Here is a 19,869-nt window from a genome sequence, read left to right on the forward strand (position 1 = left end):
GAGGGGATTTCTGAGTATAATAGCCTGAATGCTTTGACACCAGAGGCGAACCGATACTTTTCGGTCTATTTGAAGTCCCGGGGAGTATCATTAGTCTAAGTCTTGGCATTTCGGTACTCTGAATACCATCCATGTATCCAGAAACCCCATTATTGTTCTCGGTCAAGGCAGAATGTGTCCAGGAGGCTGGGTCAACGCAAGGTAGCCACAACACTTTTTCTGGCTAGCGTCACGTACCGTCGGAGTAGATTGGCCGCTCCGCAACGCTTACCGTTTTCCATATCCAGCTGTGCCGTGACAGATGGGAGCTGGGATGTCGATCCTTGTACGTCGATCCTTCAATACTGCAAATCCACGACTGTTTTCATTTTATCACGCAGCCACGTTTGGATAGATTGGATATGATTACCCGTGCATATCAATGCGCCCAAACTCAGCTTTAATTTAGGTGCATAACCTTAACTGAAGTCACAGGGATTTGTTCCTTTGCCCTTCCCTGTTTCATAACCTTTGGGTGGAGGCTAAGGATGAGCTTATTCCTTTGAAACAGTTACACGACTGTGAAGTCGGGGTCTCAGCGAGGACCCCATGCGAATGCGAAAGTGGCAGTGTTTTGTAGATCAGTTTTAGTAGTATAAGAAAGGATGTGAGATCCTGATAAAGCCTCTCTCCAAGTAATAGCGACAGAGTCCTATAGTAATCTTTTTCATCTGACTTCTGCTTCCGACCAATATCCTTTTCCTATTTTTCTTCCAACCTTGAAGCTAGCTTCTATCACAATGAACGACACCGGGAACTTCGTCATATTTGGGCCCAAGGCCAACTGTACCTTGGAAGTACGTATCTTCCCACATTAGATCCAGTCCATAGCTGGTACCTACCTCTGAGCCAAGCCATACAAGCTTTGGCATTGGCTACCGTTCTTTACTAACGATCCTATTAGCTTTGCCCTATCGAGATGAGCGTTTATGGCTACCGACCTTCTCTTCCTGCCAATATTACTTTTGCCGCTTTATTCACCTTCGCGACTTTCGCGCATGCCTACTTGGGCTTCAAATGGAAAACACCCTGGTTCATGTGGTGCATGATCCTGAGCTGCACACATGAAGTAACGGGCTATGTAGCACGTATTCTGCTCTGGGTCAATCCGTGGAGTTTTGGTGCATTTATTACCCAAATCAGTAAGTCCTTCAAATTGTCGATGACGAAAGGCGTACTAACACATTGCAGTTGCTATCACGCAAGCTCCTGTTTTCTATTGTGCCGCAATCTATGTCACCCTTGGCCAAAGGTATGCTTATCACTGTGCGGGTATCGATAATTAACTGACCTTTGTCCAGTATTGAGCATTATGGACCAAGCCTTGCTCGATTTCCCACCAAATACTTTGCCTGGGTATTTGTACCTATGGATATTATCTCGTTGATCTTGCAAGGTACTGGAGGAGGTCTCTCGGCGTCCTCATCCGGTGCTAGCCAGGTCGGGGTTGATGTCGCCATGGCAGGACTGATTCTGCAAGTCATTATGTTGGTTGCATTTAGCCTCTTGTTCGGTGACTACATGTTTCGATACCTACGATCGAAGAAGTCCCGAAATCTCGGGTCGAGAGACAAGCTGTTCTTTGCCTTCCTCGCCATTGCAGTCCTGGCTACTTTGGCTCGTTGTGTCTTCCGGGCCGATGAGCTCAAAGAGGGTTACCAAGGGGAGCTGATCAAGCACGAGGACTTATTCATTGCTTTGGAAGGAGTGTAAGTCTAGTCTTTCCACTTGTCATCGGCTATTCTGATACTCACCGCCGTTTCCAGGTTGATTGTTGTGGCAGTCTTTTGCCTCTTTATTGCCCATCCTGGCTTTGTCTTCAACCGGCCAGCGAAGGTTTACTACTCTGTCGCTACTGGCACTGAAGCCACTGACGAGATGGCTTATCGATCTAAGCTTGCTTATCCTGTCAGTGAGTCAGAGCACTAGGGTTACCAAAGCGAGCATGGGCCCGAGTGCCAAGGCTAGCAGTGTTTATGTGTTTTTGGTGGCTTATCTGGGTTCAGGAGCAGCATACAAGGGCGATGGATTATATGACAGTAGTATTTAGTGATATAATAATGATATTTGTCCAGACTTGTGCCTTTCCTCATTAGCCCTTGGGAATTTTCGGCTTTGGAAAAGTCTGTTTGCTATAACAGATGTATAAAGAATAGGTTCTGGCACTTCCCACTCCTCAGTCTGTCTTAATACCACTGTTCCGATCGTTCTTTACCTCTTCAAGTAGAAGGGTTCAGTAATCTCTACGAGCGAATCTTCACAGCAACAACCTTGGCACCCTCTGTCTTGGTTCCATCGACAGGCTTTGCAAGTGCACCCGATGTGGAAACATACAAGGTCTTCTCCCCCTTCTTCCCATAACTAAATGCTGCAGCAGTCGAACCCGCAACTGTCATCTCGTGAATACCCCCGACGACAGTTCTCCATTTCCCAGTCTTCACATCAACAAAGACGATCGAATTGTCAAAATTGGTAGCGGCATAAATATTACCATTCGTGTCAAACTCGAAGTCATCGAAGAACCCAACACCGCTCGAAAGATCTGCGACGAGTTGAGGCTTGGCTCCCTTTTTCGGGTACCCAGCTGGTGTGATTGCAATACGGTATATCTTGACAGCGTTGGAATTCGTGAAGTACAGGTAGCTGTCGCGGACCTTGATACCATTGATTCCGAAAGCATCAGCTGATATAGGGGCCATCTCGGGGAACACAAATGCCGAATCGTCAAAGGCACCCGTAGATAGATCCAGGCGCCCGACGAACCCAGCGACAGAGTCGGATACTAGGACAGCATCTGACCTGCCCGGGATAGCGGCAACGCCGTTGAGAAAAGCGCTCTTCTTGGTCATGTCGCTGATCTTTCTGACCTTCACCTTGGGCTGATGTCGTCGATTAGGAAACTCGATAGCCCAAGCTTCAAAGGTTCCTGGCGTTAAGTGGCTAAGAGCAGTCGCTTCACTGCCAACAGCAATGAAGGTCTCGGGCTTTCCAGGGCTCTTGGGTACCTCGGCGATACCAAGAAGTCCGGTGATAGAGGGGAACGTGACCAGCTCTTCAAGACCAGACTTGCAGTCTGCTGGGTTGGCGACAGTATAGACAGTCGCCGAGGGCCAGAGTTCCGTTACCAGGAGGTCACCATTAGAGCGCACAGCAACATTCTCCAACCATGTGCCAAGAGGAAGTTGCCCAATTGTCTTTGCAGTGAAAGAAGAGCCCAGAGCGACGGCTGGGAAGGCGATCAGGCTTAGGACAGAGTGAACCAGCATGTTGCTACTTGTTGAGAAGAGAAGGTTACCAAGATGGTTCAGTTGTTGTTGCTGTTGTCTAGCGGCAATGAAACGATTCAATGGAAAGGCTGCAAGCTATATGGATTTGATGAACCCCCTGGTCTTTCAGCGGCGACAGTCGTTCACTTGTCTAAATGTTGCAGAACACCCAAACGAAGCATGCATTATAGCCGAGATTGGCTCCTGGCTCAATCCAACATGTCTAATTGGGTCTCTATGATATCTCCAACGGTTGGATGGCTGAATGACTAGTGACTAAGCCAGATAAGCAATGCTGAATAATGGCGATTTGACTTTGTCAGCTGGGGTTTCGCCACTTGCTCTTGGTTGAGAAATATTGGTACGGAGCAATTACAGCGGTCTGAGTGAATTAATTCTCGCTCTTGATCTAGTTGGGAAGCTGCAAAGCGCTGAATAACATGTTTGATAAGCATTCAGCTTCTATGTAACAGTTTCCTAAAACTGGCTATTGACCAGGTTGGGCATAAGTCGCAATTATGCAAAAGTAAATGGAAATTATATTATTTCTGTATATAGCCATTTGACATACGCGTGCCGGTTTAAACACTACTTAGATACGTTTATACTTATGGCCAGCCTGCAATATACTCAGGAATCTCGGGTCGTCACAACCTTGGTATTATTTCTGGGTTCGTTATTAGGAGATATGCATAATCTACATAATTCTCTCACGTGACAATTAGCCTTGAAAATATCGGGCTTGTCAAGTCCTGTTTACCTTAACACCATGGTTCAATTCCCGATAGTAGGTATTAAAGATATATAACAATTTGCCATTATCTATCTCTTCTTTTCCATATACTATAATACTATCCTGCAAATCTTCTTCAGTGCTTATATTACTGCTGTATTTACCTTTCTCATATTTTGCAGTTTTAAATATCTGTGACCTGCAAAGATATTTGACAATTCAATCAACACTAAACAGTCTATTTTATTATCATGTATATCTTGACACTACCACTAAAATGTCTATTAACTCAGAGCAGGTTTTTATCACAGATTCCCAGTTTAGAATAGACATTTCTACAAGGCCGGATGCGATCAGACGCGTTTAATGACATATTAAAGCAAGTATGTAGGGTAACCCTCATCCCACTCGGTCCTGTTCGGTGCTGTTTCCCGAAACTTCCCGGAAAGGTTCGCGTCTGACGCGACAGAGGAGCGCCACACGTGATCCCTGAAAACCGAGTTCAGCCGACAAATTGCCCGACGACTCCGGTTCAACGCACTGAGGGTGATCGGAGTCTAGTCCCCTTCGGGAAAGTTCAATCTCAGGCGTCATGATTCACTTGACTCTGATTTGTTGGATCATTGTATTAAAGGCCTCTTTTGAAGCAAATCCGCGGAAATCTCACAACGTCCCACTATAAAAAAGGAATTTTTAGAACGCATGCTTCATCCTGGCATCTACCTATGGGGTCAAGGATGACAAAGTCAGGTTTCACAAGCATGAACAATGGAAAATGTGTCGTTGATCCGCTATATATATTAACAAGACATGCCAGCGTTTCTCGACATTCCTCTGCATCGCACAGTCAGAGATTAATTCATTCTTCTTTAATACCAACTATCCGTCATGTCGTTAACAACTTCCCAAGTTGACATTGTCAAGTCAACAGCCCCTGTACTCAAGATTCATGGAGAGACCATTACATCCTTGTTCTACAAGAACTTGATTGGCACCTACCCCGATCTCCGCAACATCTTCAACCTCAGCCATCAACACGATGGCGCCCAAGCCAAAGCTCTGGCTGGTGCTGTACTCGCGTACGCCACCTATATCGACAAGCCCGAATTTTTAGCATCTACAATCGAACGTATTGCCCAGAGACATGTCAGTCTGAAGGTTACGGAAGATCAATATGCTCTTGTTGGCGAGCAGCTTATCAAAGCCATTGGAGAAGTACTAGGCGATGCCCTCACGGATGACATCGCTGATGCGTGGACGGCTGCCTACGGTCAACTAGCCAATATCTTTATCAACCGCGAGAAGCAATTGTATCAAGAGGCCGGCGAATGGGATGGCTGGAGGAAGTTCAAGATTACCAAGCGTGAGAAGGAAGCAGATCTCATCACAAGTTTTTATCTGGCTCCATCTGATGGCAAGACACCCCTGCCTCCGTTCCGTCCTGGTCAGTATGTCAGCCTCCGAATCAATGTACCTGAGCTCGGTGGCATCTTCCAATGTCGTCAGTACAGCATGAGTCAGGCACCTCACAGTGACTACTACCGAGTCAGTATCAAGAAGGAGAGTTTCGCTCTGGAAGGAAAAGACGAACCTTTGCCCGGCACCGTCTCCAATCTCCTACATAACCACTATCAGGTTGGAGAGGAGATTGAGATGACATATCCTCGTGGCGAATTCTGGCTTGACATCGAAGATGATACAAAGGCAAATGCACCTCTCATTCTAATATCGGCGGGCGTTGGTGTTACACCCTTGATGTCCATGCTCGAGTCAGTTCTCAGCTCGCCTCAATCGAAGATGGCAAACAGACCTATCCTCTGGCTCCACGCAGCTAGAACATCGCAGCATATGGCTTTCCGAACACATGTTCGCAGTGTATCGGCGGGCCACGAGAACGTCGAGACTCTTATCTGGCTCAAGAACGTGGCCCAAAACGATAAGAAGGGCGAAGACTATGATTTCGAGGGACGATTAGACCTCGATGTTGTGTATCAAGCAAAGAAGGAAGAATTGGAAAACAAGGGATCTCAATTTTTTATTTGTGGACCTGCTTCTTGGATGGTAGCAACAAGAGATAAGCTACAAAGTTTAGGGGTTGCGCACGAGCAAATCAACATGGAGCTTTTTGGAACTGGCAGTATCAACCAGGAGTGAGGGGACATACGACTGAGCAATCAGACCAGGCAACAACAAACTAGAATGTAGAATTAGACAATTGACCATTTAGACTTTTCCTCTCTAAGGCATCTTTCCAAAGAGTCTTGAAAACAACAGGCAGTAATAGGGTCTGAGGCCATATAAACATCAGACTTGGAAAACGATCTTCTGGACCTTAGACTCGTTGAACAGGTCGTAGCCTCGAACTGCCTCTGATAGAGGAAGAATGTTGTCGAATAGGAAGCTGTACTCAGTCAGTTCAAGCCAGGCTCTTTGAGCATATCATTGACTCAAGGGTATGCATACCTGAGAGAATCCTGTTCTTGCTTGAGAACTTCCATTGCCTCAGAAAAGATACTTCTTACTGGGCACCGTCCCATTTGCAGACGAACATTTTTACTAAACTCAATTAGCTTCATTTAATACAACAAAGAAGTTAGACCTCACTTGTACGCGTCACTGCCTGACCAAGGGATCTGTTGCATGTTAGTAGAATTCATAGCTCTGCAAAGTATCATGACACATACCTCTGCGTTATGGACACCAATGCTGCTGATAGCACCGAACCACCGAACGAGGTCAAATGCTGTTCGAAGGGCTGGCGAGAGCCCGACCACTTCCACCACTATATCAGCGCCTCTGCCATCAGTAACTGACTTTACCTGTTCAATCATTTTGTCCCTGCTCTCCATGAAGTTGAGAGGCTCGGCACCAAGCTTCGCAGCCTGATCAAGTCTGCTCTGAACACTATCCACAGCAAATAGATGCTTTGGCTTCAGCACTGCCGCAGCAACAATGGCGCATAGTCCAACGGGACCACAGCCAATCACCACGATAGTCGAATCTTGCAGATCTAGCTTCGGCATCATCTCAACTCCGCTCTGGACACCGAAATAACCAGTGGGGAAGATATCAGCCATTAGGATAAGGGCCTGGTCGTGGATTCCCTCAGGGGCCTTGATCACAGTCCCGTCTGCGAACGGTACACGGACATATTCTGCTTGAGCTCCATCGAGATTGGGAGAACCAAGGGCTTGGCTCTTGACGCATCGTGCTGAGCCACCATTCTGACAGTAGTAGCACTCGCCACTGTGTAATGTTAATATTTGCATATGAAAGGCTCTGGTACCAAAAAGATAACTGCAGGGAATCTCACCAAGAAGCGGTAAAGGGGGAGACGACTTTGTCTCCAATCTTCACGGTCTTGACTTCAGAGCCCAAAGCAACAACAGTACCTGTAAATTCGTGACCCATGATAAAATCCGGTTCTGTTGGTTCAACGCCTCGGTACAAGTGTAGCTCTCTGATGTCTTGTCAGCCCTCTGCTTATGAGACGTTATTGTCAGATGGTACACACGATCCACACAAAGCAGTCATGTTGACCTTCACAATAATGTCCTGAGAATTCTGGACTTGTAGCAGTTAGATAAGTGTGACAATGAAGCGCATTACAGCATCCATACTCTGAGGAATTGGTCTGTCTTGCACAGAGATCTTATATGGGCCATTAAAAACCACAGCCTTCATCACTTCTGAGATTGCCATCTTCGTAGAATTGAGGGAGATTATAGGTGATGACGATTTGTTTTTGAAGAGCAGTTGTTTGTTTATCACGCGACGAAGAAAGTGACAGTAATAAATGCCTTTAAGTATCAACTGGTTTTTAGGCCCAACTTAAGTATGCCCATTGTTCTACTCATGCCGATAATTGTTTCTGCTGAGGCCGGAACTTTCTGATCTCCTAGGAAGTCTTTTAACAATTTGTATCCAATCAGCAACGCTTTTCAATAATCATGTGGGCGGAACTGTCTCTCGCTAAATATGGAAACCGAAGAGATTACGAGTATAATTGGCGCAAACTCAGTAAGTCTCCACCGTTCACGTGCTATTTCGGCTCTTCAAACTCCGCGGAACTTTCTTTCTCCGCCCTTAACTATGACACAATCAACAACTCATACCTTAATGACATCAGGTGCCCAGATTCGCCGAAGCCGTCGGGCTTGTGAGCCGTGTCGGTAAGTTCAGAGTTATTGTGAGGAGAAATTGGTCAGCTGACATATAAATGCAGTCGCAAGAAGTCAAAGTGCACTGGGGAGCGACCGATTTGCTCATTTTGTGAGCGACTTCAACTTCCGTGCAAGTATGCAGCAAGGGAAGCTCGTCGCAGGATAGCACCACCAAAGCCCAGAAAGCTCAGAAGTCAGACGCTTCCGTAATTCACTTTCATATTCTTTGCCTAACCGAAGTTGTAGGAAATCCACCAAAGACAGGGTCCAGGTTCTTGAATCGCAAATAGCGTCCTTATCTGAATTACTTAGGTAAGTCAAAAACCCCGTAGCGACATATCTATAAATAATAATGAGTCACTTGTTAGTTCGCGGACGAATAAAGAAGCTCAGGCTTCTGTACCTTCGCAGCCCCTTCCTTCAACGACAAGCTCGGATGGGAACCCTTTCTTAACTGGGCAGGCTGTTCCGAATGAGCGACAAACTGTCTCTTTCTCAGAAGCCCAGTACGAATCTTATTGTTACTCATGTACCATACGCTTGACTAATTCTGATCTCAGATCTGACCTGCCACAAGACGTATTTACTCACTTTCTACAAGTCTATAGTCAGACAGTGCATCTTCAACCTCTACCATTGTTTGACCTCGCCACCCTGGGAAGGAGACTCAATAATGCTCCTCAATATTTTCTTTATAGCTTCCTAGCTCTTATGCTCGAGTTCACTACTCATGAATACTTCCGGAACAAACACGCAGAGGCATCTAGCTATTACAGCCGCTCGGCAGCTACTACCATACAGCGACTTGCTGCTGAAGGAAAACACCAGGTTGAGATTGTTCAGGCTCTATGCATGATGGCATTGAGAGATATTGCAGGGAAGCGCAATGTGGTTTCCTTCGATGGATCTTACTAATGGTTCTTCAGGGAGTGATTTGCCCAGGGCATGGATGTCCATTGGCACAGCGACACGGCTGGAAAGTGTCCGTAATCTGTGGAAAAGCAACTCAATCCCCAACCAGGAATCAGCAGAAGAGAACAGATGTTATTGGAGCATTTACATGATTGAGGCCGTCTTTTTCCCTCACATACCACGGGCCCCAACACATGACCAGACTCGGAAATATCCTCCCAGTGTTGAGCCTCCGCCACCAATTCCACTAGATGCGAACGATTTCAATGCACCGGACTTCGATAATGCTGTTGGTTCATCTGATGACCTAGGAATCAACACGCACGCGGGGAGAATGATAGCAGTCTGGAGTCAAGTTGCCTGTCATCTCCATGAAATCAGACGTGGAGAGGTTCAGATACCCTGGCTGCCAGAGTCTAGGTACGCCAAGCTCAATCTTGCTCTTTTTGAGTACGAGGCTCAGTTCAACCAGAGACACCTGATGAGGAGTCTCTTCCCTTTTAAAAGAACTTCAGACGAGATACAAGCATACCGCGAGTATTGGAATCCATGGTTGACCACGCATTTAGTATTGCATGCGTCTCTCGCCTTATTGAACCACCCTTTCATTCACTTGGTGGCTTTACGCCGCAATAAAGGTATGAGCCAGTCCAGGTTATTCTTACAACAGGTCGTAGATCAAGCTCTCTTTCACTCTGGATGGGTATTCTGGCTTGTTGGAATATTTGAAGATATGAACATCGAGATATCCAATCCCCTCATCGGGTTAGCTGTTGCAGCAACATCGACAATTCCATGGCTCTACCAATTTGTGAAGAATGCCAAGGTTGCTAGCAAAGCCAGCCAGAATTTAGCCAAGGGACAGAGATTGCTACAACGCCTGTCGAAGACTTGGCCATGCATGTCACACAAAGTATGTTCCTCCACTACGAACCCGGTAGTTACTAACCGTAATCCCCAGCTGCAAGGCCTCCAACGACTCCAATCACTTGTCATTGGAAAGTCACCTGAAGCCGGTGCTGCTGATACCACGATTAATTTTCCACCGTCTATGATATGGGAACTTCTCGATCCGATCATTTATAATACCAGACTATCCACTGATCCTTCTGACCTATCCACAGAGGGCCTCCCTTACGTCAGTATACATGTCACAACAGACTTCTTGCATCCTCTAGCGGATGACGAAGGCGATCAGGCGTTGAGTCACTTCAATTGGGAAGACAGTCTCATGTATGGGAACGACCTGTTGCAGGACAATTACCCTGCATCACTTGTTCCCTTTGATTTCAATGTAACCTAGTCTCCCGTTGCAAGAGTGGCTATTTTTGTATCTCGTAGGTGACAATAGTGAATGGGAAAATTGCTAGTACCGGCACCGTTGAATAATGATATCGGGAAACGGCATTTAGCAGTTCCGATTAGTTTACCAGAACGGAATGTGTCGTGACCCATAACAACGCTAATTATAAGCCCGCCCATATCCATCACCTGTCAAAATCACGCAACAATAGAGCTAGCGCAAGGTCAAAAATTTTCGACAAGCCTCGTGATTTACGAAATGGCATGCAAAGTCCAGAGGCGATGATAATTATTGCCGTTAACCCGATCATGACAATTCGCTTAGCTTATCTTGCAGCGCCATCTACTGTGACGTAGTCACGATCTTCTGGAAAGCATCAAGTCGGCCCACTGTCAGAAGCAAATTACATGTGATGTTCGGGTTGGACTACCAAAACCTCGGGCATTAACAAATCACCAACGGACTTCTCAACAATCAGATCATATCGTGAGAAAGAGTTTGCTTGCGTCACGCAAACTGGAAATGAGGATAAATTAAAGGAGTTGGCCGTGGTTGGCGAAGTTATTCTTGATATAATCATCACACATAAATTCCACTATATTCCAATATCTTAAACATCAATTCGCTATTCGCTATGTATTACAGCAAAGGCAACTATGAAGCCTTTGCGCGACCACTCAAGCCTGAAGGTATTGAGTCCAAAAGGGCATGGATTGTCGGCTCTGGCCTCGCTGGTCTGTCAACCGCCGCATTCCTTGTGCGCGATGCTCAAATGCCAGGAAAGAACATCACCATCCTTGAAGAACTGAAGATCCCAGGCGGTGCCTTGGACGGCATCAAAGAACCCGAGAAAGGGTTCGTCATCCGCGGTGGCCGCGAGATGGAATCCCACTTCGAGTGCCTTTGGGATCTCTTCCGTTCTGTTCCCTCGATTGAGGAGGAGGGAGCTAGTGTTCTTGATGAGTTTTATTGGCTCAACAAGAGAGATCCGAACTTCTCGCTCCAGCGCGCTACGATCAATCAAGGTCAAGATGCAGAGACTGGGAAGCTGTTTACTCTGACCGAAAAGGCCCCAGTCAGAGATGACGAGGCTTTTTCCTTGCTACTAGAGCTGAAGTTGAGAATAAGCGCATTGACGAAGTCTTCAGCGAAGACTTCTTCAAGAGCAACTTTTGGCTCTACTGGCAGACCATGTTTGCTTTTCAGACCTGGCACTCTGCTTTGGAGATGAAGCTGTACCTCCATCGCTTTGTCAACCATATCAAAGGCATGCCTGACTTTTCGACCCTCAAATTCACCAAGTACAACCAATATGAGTCTCTTGTGCTGCCATTGCATAAGTGGCTCGAGGATCAGGGTGTTGTATTTCAGTACTGCACCGAGGTTCAAGATGTCGACTTCAACATTGGGGAGAATAAGAAGACTGCAACTTTCATTCATTGGATCAGAGATGGAGAGAAGGGTGGTCAGTCTCTCGGAGTAAACAACCTCGTCTTTATGACTATTGGTTCGTTGACGGAGAACTCTGGCTTGGGCGATCAACATACCCCAGCTAAACTACATGATGGTCCAGCTCCCGCCTGGGACTTGTGGCGTCGCATCGCAGCCAAAGACCCCTCTTTCGGCCGCCCAGAGGTTTTCTGTGACAACATCCCTGCGACAAAGTGGATGTCAGCAACTGTCACGACTTTAGACAAACGTGTTCCCGAGTATATCCAGAAGATCTGCAAGCGAGACCCATTCAGCGGAAGAGTCGTAACCGGAGGTATTGTCACAGTCCGGGATTCTAGCTGGATCATGAGCTGGACGGTCAATCGTCAGCCTCACTTCAAGAACCAGCCCAAGGATCAGATTGTTGTTTGGGTCTACGGCCTTCTTGTCGAGAAGAACGGCGACTACGTTAAGAAGCCTATGCAAGATTGCACTGGCGAGGAGATCACCCAGGAGTGGCTATATCACATGGGAGTCCCAGAGAACGACATCCCTGTTCTTGCGGCTGAAGGCGCCAAATGCGTTCCAGTAATGATGCCATATGTCACATCTTTCTTCATGCCACGAAAAGCAGGGGATCGTCCCGACATTGTTCCAGCCGGAGCAGAGAACTTTGCCTTCCTTGGGCAATTTTCAGAGACGACACGCGATACTATTTTTACTACAGAATATTCCGTTCGTACGGCTATGGAGTCGGTCTATCAGCTTACTGGAGTGGACCGTGGTGTTCCAGAGGTATTTGGTTCGACTTATGATGTGAGAGTTTTGCTTGATGCAATGTGTCAGTTACGAGATGGCAAGGAATTGGCGACTTGGCTGCCAGAGCGTATTCGAAGGTTTCTTGTCAACAAGTTGGAAGGATCACAGATTGGCCAGTTGATGCATGAGTATCATCTTATTTAGTTAATTATTGTCGCTTAGAGCATATGTATCTATAGAGTCAAATATTCTCGTTATTAAAATATGGTCTCGTGGTAAAATATCTCGAGATCGTATAGCGTTTTAATTCAACCTCCGTGAAGTAACGGAGATGAGTCCCAGCCTCAAAGCGCCTCATTGCCTAATACCACTATAGATTAAGAACGAACCTCTAGTATCCGGCTGGTTGTTATGCAAGGGATGTATTAGAGGTCCTACGATGTCTTTCATTGTAGATGCAAAAACAATTCCAACTCAGTAATTAAATATAAATAATACCATCTGTGACTATCTAGTTTAATTAGTTGTGATGGCTAAGTAAAGTAATAGGACTACAGTCCAGGAATTGCGCTTCGCCTGCTACGACGTTTAATAAACAGGGTTCGGCCACAAAGCACAAAGCTTACCCTAATTCAGGGGACCGTGAGATAGAGGCATGCCAATTCCAGCAATCCCGCCAATTCCCCGAGTTTATTTTTATGCTTATTAATTGTTTCTGCTTTGAGGTGTATTCGCATCACGCGCTGAAAGCTGCGGGTTTAGAACTTTGGCATACACTAAGAGGAGAGGCAGCTAAACAGAAGTCAGTTTGCTATAGATGTCTAAACTTTTATAGATGCCATTTATTTATTTAATAATTAAGCCGTATATCCGGATAAAGGTGCCTCTTTTGTATTAGGGCCTTGGTTTTAAATTATACTTCTTTCGGAGAAATCTTACTAATAACTTCTAATTATATTATTATAAGTAATACTAATATTTTATATATTTATTTTACCAAGATAATTTATTACCTAGTTATTAAACTTTAATAAGTATAAAGTTAATTTTAATATTTAATAAATATTTAATTTATTTTTCTCTTAACTTAAACACTTTTAAAGCAGCCTTATATTAAAATATATCCTTTTTCATACTAATTCCTAAATTAATAATTAATATAAGTTTTATATAAATATTATAATAGTGGGTTTTCTAATTATTATAAATTAAGCTATACTAGGTTTATTATTAATAGATTATATAAGGTATAATACTAAGTATTATTAAAGTATTATATTTCTTAATAGTAGATTTAATATATATTAGGCTTAATTAATATAAAGAAGTCTTATTAATAGCTAGAAAGCTAAAATCTATAAAAGTATAAATAAATATATTTTATATATTAGAGGTAGTTATATAAGAGTAATATAATATAAGGTTATTATTAGTCCTTAAATAATATAGTCTTAGAGTGCTATTATTCTTATATTTATTAGTTTTTGCCTAGTTAGTTACTTAAGATAGGGTTTTTATAGGGGTATATATAATATAACTACTAGAGTTATAATATAAAAAGGCAGTAATTTAAATTAGAAATACCTTATTATATATAACGTAGTTCATAAGCGAGTTGGCCACCCAAGCGAATTGGCCAGCATACTCTTCACCTTAAAAGCTATTTTTTAAGTAATTCTTATAAATTCAAATTAGACTTAAAATAGCTAAAATTTAAATAGCGTATATATAAGTCCTAAAGTAAGCTATATTAATTTTCCTAGATTTTTAAAAAAATCCTATATAGCTATAAACTTTAAAGTCTATTTACACTGTAAAATACACTGTATTTTAAGGTTTTCTATATAATCTAAAATACCTAAAAATCTTTAAAAAATACTTCCTAATAAAATTAATTATACTATTTTAGGGATACTTTTTATTTAATTTTTAGCTAATTTATTTAAGCTTTGGAATACTATAGGGTAAGCTATTATTAGCTGCACAGTATGCTGGCCAACTCGCTTGGGTGGCCAACTCGCTTATAAACTACGTTATTTAATTATTAAAGTTAACTATAACTTTAAGTTAATTTAACTTTTATTAACTAATTTATATAAAAGTTAACTTAATTCCTTTAATATAACCCTGCCTTTACCTTATATAAATTTAATATTATATATAAACTCCTTTAATTTTAATTTTATAATCTTAGATTATAATTAACTTCTTACTTTTATATAAAAAGGAGGATATAAAGTACTTAATTAGCCTTAATAATTATACTCTTAAGCCACTTTTTATATTAAGCTAAGTTACTTATAAATATAATAAGCAAAGCTGCCTTTTTTACCTTAAGAAATTAACTTTATTATAAGGCTTTTTTTAACTTTTTTAATTTAAATAGCTTTTTAACTAACTAGGTTAAAAATATTATATTATATAGGTAATTTAAATTTATATAATTAATTAGGCTAATTAGGTTATATTTAAAAATAATTAATTTTAATTAGGCTTAATTTACCTCTTAAAGAGAAGTTTATTTTAATAGCTCTAGCTGTTTTATATAATATATAATAATTTTTACCTTTAATTTACTTTAATATTAATTTAATTATATTAATAAGATTATAATTAGTTATATAATAGCCTTAATTAGGCTATAGGCTATTATATAATATTATATTAATAGTTATAATTAATATTAATAAATATAATTAGAAGTAAAAAGAAAGTTAATTTAAAGAAAAAACTTAGGAAGTAAAATAAATAAATTAGGTATAGTTTTAAAAAATTATTTAAAGGCTAATTCTTTAAGTAACAAAAAAAAGAAAAGTTACCCTAGCTCCTAAGAGTAGGCTTATAACTAGTATTAATACTACTTAATTAAGGTAGTAATTATACTACTAAGGCTAATAAACCTTATATAATTTTAAATTTCTATAATAATAGCCTATTATAAGGGTCTTATTATTTAAGCCTTTATAGAAAAGTTAACAAGCTTAATAGCCTTATATAAGGCTAAGAATAAGGAAAAAGAAAATATTATTTATAATATCCTTAACTTAAATACCTAATTTATAGATTATTATAAACCGTATTTTCTTATAAGGAGAATAATATATATCTTACCCTTATTTAGGTATTTAATTTATTCAAATAATATAATAAGGTTATAGTGTTAATACTAAGGTTTTATTAAAAGCGGGGTTAGATGGGAAATGTATTAAGACTTTTGCCGACCTGTTATATGCAAGTCTACCCTATAGAGGCTAGCCCTCCCTCGGCTAAAAAGCGGCGCCGCCAGAGCCTAATCTTAACTCTCTTGGCTTATCTGCCAACACTGCTTAATGAAACCCCTCTTATCCTTCATTTATTCTCGCACTTCTCGGATCATACAACAATATGCCTCAAAAACAGCCACTACGCCCAAAATCGCGGGATGAATTTGGGATTGCAATCCTCTGCGCTCTCACGCTCGAGGCTGACGCTGTTCTTACCCTGTTTGACCGCCACTGGGACGAAGATGGCAGTCATTCTTATGGTAAAGCTCGTGGTGACCCGAACGCGTACTCAACTGGTGTTATCGGGCAACATAATGTGGTTCTAGCACATCTTCCTGGTATGGGTAAGATTACCGCAGGACAGATTGCATCTTTCTGCCGTATGAGCTACGTAAATGTTAGCTTGGCACTTGTTGTCGGCATTTGCGGTGGGGCACCATTTTATGGGAAAGCAAGAGAGGAGATCCTGCTTGGAGATGTGATTATTAGCACTGGCGTTGTGCAATATGATTACGGCTCGCGTTATCCAGACATGTTCAAGGAGAAAGATACTCTGGACGACGCTCCTGGAAGACCGGGTCTTGAATTAAGGAGTCTCTTATCAAAGCTGAAAACAAAAAGAGAACATGGAAAGCTACAGACTGCAACTCAGAACTATCTCCAGCAGGCATCAAACGAAACGACGAAGTCAGCTGGCCGCCCTAAAGGTTTATATGACAATCTCTTCCCGGCCGAGTATCGTCACAAACATCAAGAGCCTTCAAGATGTTCTATCTGTGCTGACTGGAAAGGAAAGTCAGATCCTGTCTGCGATGTTGCTCTTGGATCGACCTGTGAAAAGCTCGGATGTGATATTCAACAGCGTCTCTTCCGACGTCGACTGGGCGAGGTTAAAGAAGGGAACGAGAAGGAACGCATCGACTCTAATAACGAAACTCCGTTTCCAAGGATTCACTTCGGGAAATTTGCCTCAGGAGATATGGTCATCAAGTCAGGGGAATTTCGTGACCAGCTTACGACCAGTAAAGGCGCTATTGGGTTTGAAATGGAGAGTGTTGGGGTCTGGGAAATCTTTCCGTCCGTGGTTATTAAGGGGGTATCTGATTATGCCGATAGTCACAAAAATGACGATTGGCAAGATTACGCTGCTGCATCTGCTGCAGCATGCACTAAAGCATTTCTTAAATACTGGGATTCAACGAAAGAGTAAGCGAAATTCTTATTATCTCTTGCCTCTTCTCAACAAAATAAAGCTGATCAACAATAGAGAGATGGAATTAGAAAAAGAAAAACAGAAGCTTCGAGAGACTATTATCAAAAGCCTTCATTTCCCAGAAATAAACGAAAGAAAGAATGACCTGACGCCCCCAGCCCCGACCACATTTCAATGGGTCCTTCAAGCCCGCTCTGGGGATTCTGTTTTAGAATCGGAGGAATGCTCAGATCAAGAAGATAGAGAGGCTCAAAACCAAGACCAGGGGAAACTCCCCAAGGATGCTTTATTTGGAAAATCATACAGAACCCAAAAGGAAGACTCGAGTGGTGTTTTCAAACCAGCTGATGACCGAAGCCAAAGCTCCTATGACGGTTCGTTGGACTCTGGCGATTTCGACTCTGACGACGACGATAACGATGACGAACTTTTTCCCTCCTCACCTTCAGATGTAAAATGGGATAGCTTTACAGACTGGCTTGTTTCTGATCAGCAAATCTACTGGATTAGTGGAAACCCGGGATCTGGGAAAAGCACCCTTATGAAGTATCTATCGGAAAACCGCAAAACTTCGAAGTACTTGACGAAGTGGCGAAAAGGTACTGTTATTCTGTCGCACTTCTTCTGGAGACCAGGAACCCGGATGCAGCAATCTTTCAAAGGACTACTATGTTCGTTATTATGCGACCTGCTCTCTAAAAGCCCTGACTCTGTTCAGATAGTCCACGACATGTCTATGAAAGCCCAGAGGCTTTCAACATCTGATTGGAGCCAACAAGAACTAAGCAAGATCTTGCTTGACTATTGCAAGCATTCATCGCAGCCGATATGCTTATTTGTTGATGGCCTTGATGAAACTTTGCAAGGACAAGATGCATTCAATACTGTGCAGTTCCTGAAATCTTTGACTTCCTCGAAAGCCAGTGTCAAAACCTGTGTTTCAAGCCGACCCGAGCGCCTTTTTCGACTGCATTTTGATACTTGCCCCAGTCTTAAGATGCATGAGTTAACACTGTTCGACATAGCTAGATATTCCAAGGATGCCATGGTTAAGTCAACACTGTTGAAACCTCGAGGTGCCAAGCTTTCTGATCTAGCATTTCACATATCTATGGTATCTGATGGTATTTTCCTTTGGGCGGTACTGGTTACGCAATCTTTGATCCGGGGCATAAACAATGGAGATTCCAGTGAGCAAACCTGGGAACGACTATTGTTAATGCCCCAAGATCTCATGGATTTGTATCACGATATTCTGTCACGATCATCTCCAGATCGTCCTATATATAAGAAAGACATTTCCCTCATCCTGAACTTGCTCTTTTTAGCTGCACCATCGGAAGCGGAAGGTGGAACATGGCCCATAACACCATTCATGCTCATGATGGCCACGAATTCTCACCTTTTGGAAAGATATGTTGACCGCGGTGATACTATAAAGGAACACAAGCTGAGGTCCAAAGTTAAAAGCATGAAGGACATCTTGGAAGCTGCATTTGCTGGACTGGTGGTAGTCAAGTGCGATCGCCACTCACACCAGAAAAGTGATATCATTGAGAAAGTAGCCTTCCCACATCGCTCTGCCAGAGACTTTTTACTTGACACGGTCGAAGGTCGGAACCTTTGGCAGCTTTGTGATATTCCCCAAGAAGAGCTTTTGGTGCGGTACTTTAAATCACTGATAGCAGACGGCCGGCTTTGTACCGAGAACCCTGATTCGAAATTCTCTCGGGGGGTTGACATTCGTGACTTGCTGTCAAATATGTTCAAGTGGGAACAAAAGTACAGCTGCCCTCAGGATGTCATAGCATCATTACTGGAGCTTGCAAGAGTGTGCTTCCTTCGGGGTTATCCGAAACATAGGTGGGGACACCGTCCTGAATTGAAACCTCGATGTGCCAAATTTCAATTTCTATCACATGCAGTCTGCGGCGGAAGCCTCCGTTATGTTCGTGGTATTTTGGACGAACAGGGAGCTACTGCCCTGGAGGACATGTATCGCCTTCTCTTTAGTCTCTGCAATCCTGGGACTTTTGATATAAGAGCAATGAAACTTATAGAGTACATCCTGGAACAGGGATATAGTCCCAACTGGAGTACAGTCAATACCCCGACGACGACGGGCCATCAGCTTGTGGCTAGTCCGTGGTTCAGATTTCTTATCAATCTTTTGGATGCCCCTTGGAGCTTTTTTCCAGACAAGCCAGAACCAGAACGAGGCCGCCTGATTTTGGAAACTATTCAGATGTTCCTTAAGTCAGGTGCGAGTTTAGAGTCAATTTTCCCAGTTGTGGTCCGAGTCACAGGTATTAAGGAGCCTTCAATGCGCATTAATTTGGCCAACTATCTTACCTTTCCGCCGGGCGCATTACTCGAGCAGTACATGGTCTTCGAGGTAAATGCAAAGGCAGTCATCGATCTTATAATAAGGACTATGTCTCTTGTGCAACTAACACAAAATGCTGCGCTTCAGCCTGGCCATTTAGCTGCTAGTTCTCATGTAAAAGCATTAGCATTTATTGATACAGCTGATCCGAGCCTATTTGTTATTGAGCACGAGATAATTTCAGATATGTTTGGAAAAGCCTTCCAATTTGGATTCTTGCACAGCAGACTTTCTCCTGATTCTGAAAATTGGAACATGCTGTATAATACATTCACAGAGGTCATGACGACATGTCATCCTCTTTGCCCGCTGGTGGAAAAGGATTACTGTTGGCGAGGAGTTCTGTTACGAGTAGTTGATGATTGGTCTGATGAAGATGATTTATAGCTATCTGACCCTAC

General features: G+C 43.0%; 8 protein-coding genes across 10 annotated transcripts; 6 read left to right on the forward strand and 2 right to left on the reverse strand.

Moving 5' to 3' along the window:
* Positions 1 to 682: 682 nt before the first annotated feature.
* On the forward strand, positions 683 to 1,969 carry FOXG_17026 (uncharacterized protein). Its single transcript, XM_018397051.1, has 5 exons — positions 683 to 836; positions 944 to 1,181; positions 1,231 to 1,291; positions 1,341 to 1,748; positions 1,806 to 1,969. The coding sequence occupies exons 1-5, from the start codon at positions 780 to 782 to the stop codon at positions 1,966 to 1,968; spliced, it is 927 nt and encodes a 308-aa protein (XP_018257876.1). The 5' UTR covers positions 683 to 779; the 3' UTR covers position 1,969.
* Positions 1,970 to 2,282: 313 nt separating this feature from the next.
* Positions 2,283 to 3,305, reverse strand: FOXG_17027 (uncharacterized protein; the record flags this gene model as incomplete). Its single annotated transcript, XM_018397052.1, has 1 exon — positions 2,283 to 3,305. One exon carries the CDS (start codon positions 3,303 to 3,305, stop codon positions 2,283 to 2,285), a length of 1,023 nt encoding a protein of 340 aa, XP_018257877.1.
* A 1,414-nt stretch (positions 3,306 to 4,719) lies between these two features.
* Positions 4,720 to 7,918, reverse strand: FOXG_17029 (uncharacterized protein). Of its 2 annotated transcripts, XM_018397054.1 has the most exons (7): positions 7,659 to 7,918; positions 7,553 to 7,607; positions 7,352 to 7,498; positions 6,723 to 7,284; positions 6,643 to 6,671; positions 6,502 to 6,594; positions 4,720 to 6,439 (listed from the first exon to the last, which is right to left on the reverse strand). In XM_018397054.1, the coding sequence occupies exons 1-7, from the start codon at positions 7,738 to 7,740 to the stop codon at positions 6,343 to 6,345; spliced, it is 1,065 nt and encodes a 354-aa protein (XP_018257878.1). In that variant the 5' UTR covers positions 7,741 to 7,918; the 3' UTR covers positions 4,720 to 6,342. The 2 variants fall into 2 exon arrangements, with proteins under 2 accessions (XP_018257878.1, XP_018257879.1); XM_018397055.1 differs by having other exon boundaries at positions 6,085 to 6,439; positions 7,352 to 7,607; positions 7,659 to 7,905.
* Positions 4,774 to 6,358, forward strand: FOXG_17028 (uncharacterized protein). The gene has a single exon (XM_018397053.1). The coding sequence runs from the start codon at positions 4,927 to 4,929 to the stop codon at positions 6,190 to 6,192; it is 1,266 nt and encodes a 421-aa protein (XP_018257880.1). The 5' UTR covers positions 4,774 to 4,926; the 3' UTR covers positions 6,193 to 6,358.
* Positions 7,919 to 8,016: 98 nt separating the features above from the next.
* FOXG_17030 (uncharacterized protein) lies at positions 8,017 to 8,954 on the forward strand (the record flags this gene model as incomplete). The annotated part of the gene is made up of 6 exons (XM_018397056.1): positions 8,017 to 8,058; positions 8,168 to 8,210; positions 8,264 to 8,394; positions 8,448 to 8,513; positions 8,570 to 8,707; positions 8,762 to 8,954. The coding sequence occupies 3 exons, from the start codon at positions 8,017 to 8,019 to the stop codon at positions 8,365 to 8,367; spliced, it is 189 nt and encodes a 62-aa protein (XP_018257881.1). The 3' UTR covers positions 8,368 to 8,394; positions 8,448 to 8,513; positions 8,570 to 8,707; positions 8,762 to 8,954.
* A 158-nt stretch (positions 8,955 to 9,112) lies between these two features.
* Positions 9,113 to 10,546, forward strand: FOXG_22652 (uncharacterized protein). 2 transcript variants are annotated; one of them, XM_018403059.1, is made up of 3 exons: positions 9,363 to 9,533; positions 9,683 to 10,026; positions 10,075 to 10,546. In XM_018403059.1, the coding sequence occupies exons 1-3, from the start codon at positions 9,485 to 9,487 to the stop codon at positions 10,414 to 10,416; spliced, it is 735 nt and encodes a 244-aa protein (XP_018257883.1). In that variant the 5' UTR covers positions 9,363 to 9,484; the 3' UTR covers positions 10,417 to 10,546. The 2 variants fall into 2 exon arrangements, with proteins under 2 accessions (XP_018257882.1, XP_018257883.1); XM_018403058.1 differs by having other exon boundaries at positions 9,113 to 10,026.
* Positions 10,547 to 11,050: 504 nt separating this feature from the next.
* FOXG_17031 (myosin-crossreactive antigen) lies at positions 11,051 to 12,810 on the forward strand (the record flags this gene model as incomplete). The annotated part of the gene is made up of 2 exons (XM_018397057.1): positions 11,051 to 11,466; positions 11,526 to 12,810. The coding sequence occupies 2 exons, from the start codon at positions 11,051 to 11,053 to the stop codon at positions 12,808 to 12,810; spliced, it is 1,701 nt and encodes a 566-aa protein (XP_018257884.1).
* Positions 12,811 to 15,944: 3,134 nt separating this feature from the next.
* On the forward strand, positions 15,945 to 19,865 carry FOXG_17032 (uncharacterized protein). The gene is made up of 2 exons (XM_018397058.1): positions 15,945 to 17,075; positions 17,137 to 19,865. Exons 1-2 carry the CDS (start codon positions 15,991 to 15,993, stop codon positions 19,853 to 19,855), a joined length of 3,804 nt encoding a protein of 1,267 aa, XP_018257885.1. The 5' UTR covers positions 15,945 to 15,990; the 3' UTR covers positions 19,856 to 19,865.
* Positions 19,866 to 19,869: the final 4 nt, after the last annotated feature.

Source organism: Fusarium oxysporum, genomic scaffold (assembly GCF_000149955.1).
Source record: "Fusarium oxysporum f. sp. lycopersici 4287 supercont2.40 genomic scaffold, whole genome shotgun sequence".
NCBI classification, from domain to species: Eukaryota; Fungi; Ascomycota; class Sordariomycetes; order Hypocreales; family Nectriaceae; genus Fusarium; species Fusarium oxysporum.

Bases quoted from the DNA above. Each gene is read 5' to 3' on its own strand.
- FOXG_17026 (XM_018397051.1), top strand. From the start codon at position 780: ATGAACGACACCGGGAACTTCGTCATATTTGGGCCCAAGGCCAACTGT. The intron at 837-943 runs GTACGTATCTTC...CGATCCTATTAG, and splicing joins AGGCCAACTGTACCTTGGAA to CTTTGCCCTATCGAGATGAG. The intron at 1,182-1,230 runs GTAAGTCCTTCA...AACACATTGCAG, and splicing joins TGCATTTATTACCCAAATCA to TTGCTATCACGCAAGCTCCT.
- FOXG_17028 (XM_018397053.1), top strand. From the start codon at position 4,927: ATGTCGTTAACAACTTCCCAAGTTGACATTGTCAAGTCAACAGCCCCT.
- FOXG_17029 (XM_018397054.1), bottom strand. From the start codon at position 7,740: ATGGCAATCTCAGAAGTGATGAAGGCTGTGGTTTTTAATGGCCCATAT. The intron at 7,499-7,552 runs GTGTGTACCATC...ACAAGACATCAG, and splicing joins ATGACTGCTTTGTGTGGATC to AGAGCTACACTTGTACCGAG. The intron at 6,440-6,501 runs GTATGCATACCC...GACTGAGTACAG, and splicing joins CAAGAACAGGATTCTCTCAG to CTTCCTATTCGACAACATTC.
- FOXG_22652 (XM_018403058.1), top strand. From the start codon at position 9,151: ATGTCCATTGGCACAGCGACACGGCTGGAAAGTGTCCGTAATCTGTGG. The intron at 10,027-10,074 runs GTATGTTCCTCC...CGTAATCCCCAG, and splicing joins GGCCATGCATGTCACACAAA to CTGCAAGGCCTCCAACGACT.
- FOXG_17032 (XM_018397058.1), top strand. From the start codon at position 15,991: ATGCCTCAAAAACAGCCACTACGCCCAAAATCGCGGGATGAATTTGGG. The intron at 17,076-17,136 runs GTAAGCGAAATT...GATCAACAATAG, and splicing joins TACTGGGATTCAACGAAAGA to AGAGATGGAATTAGAAAAAG.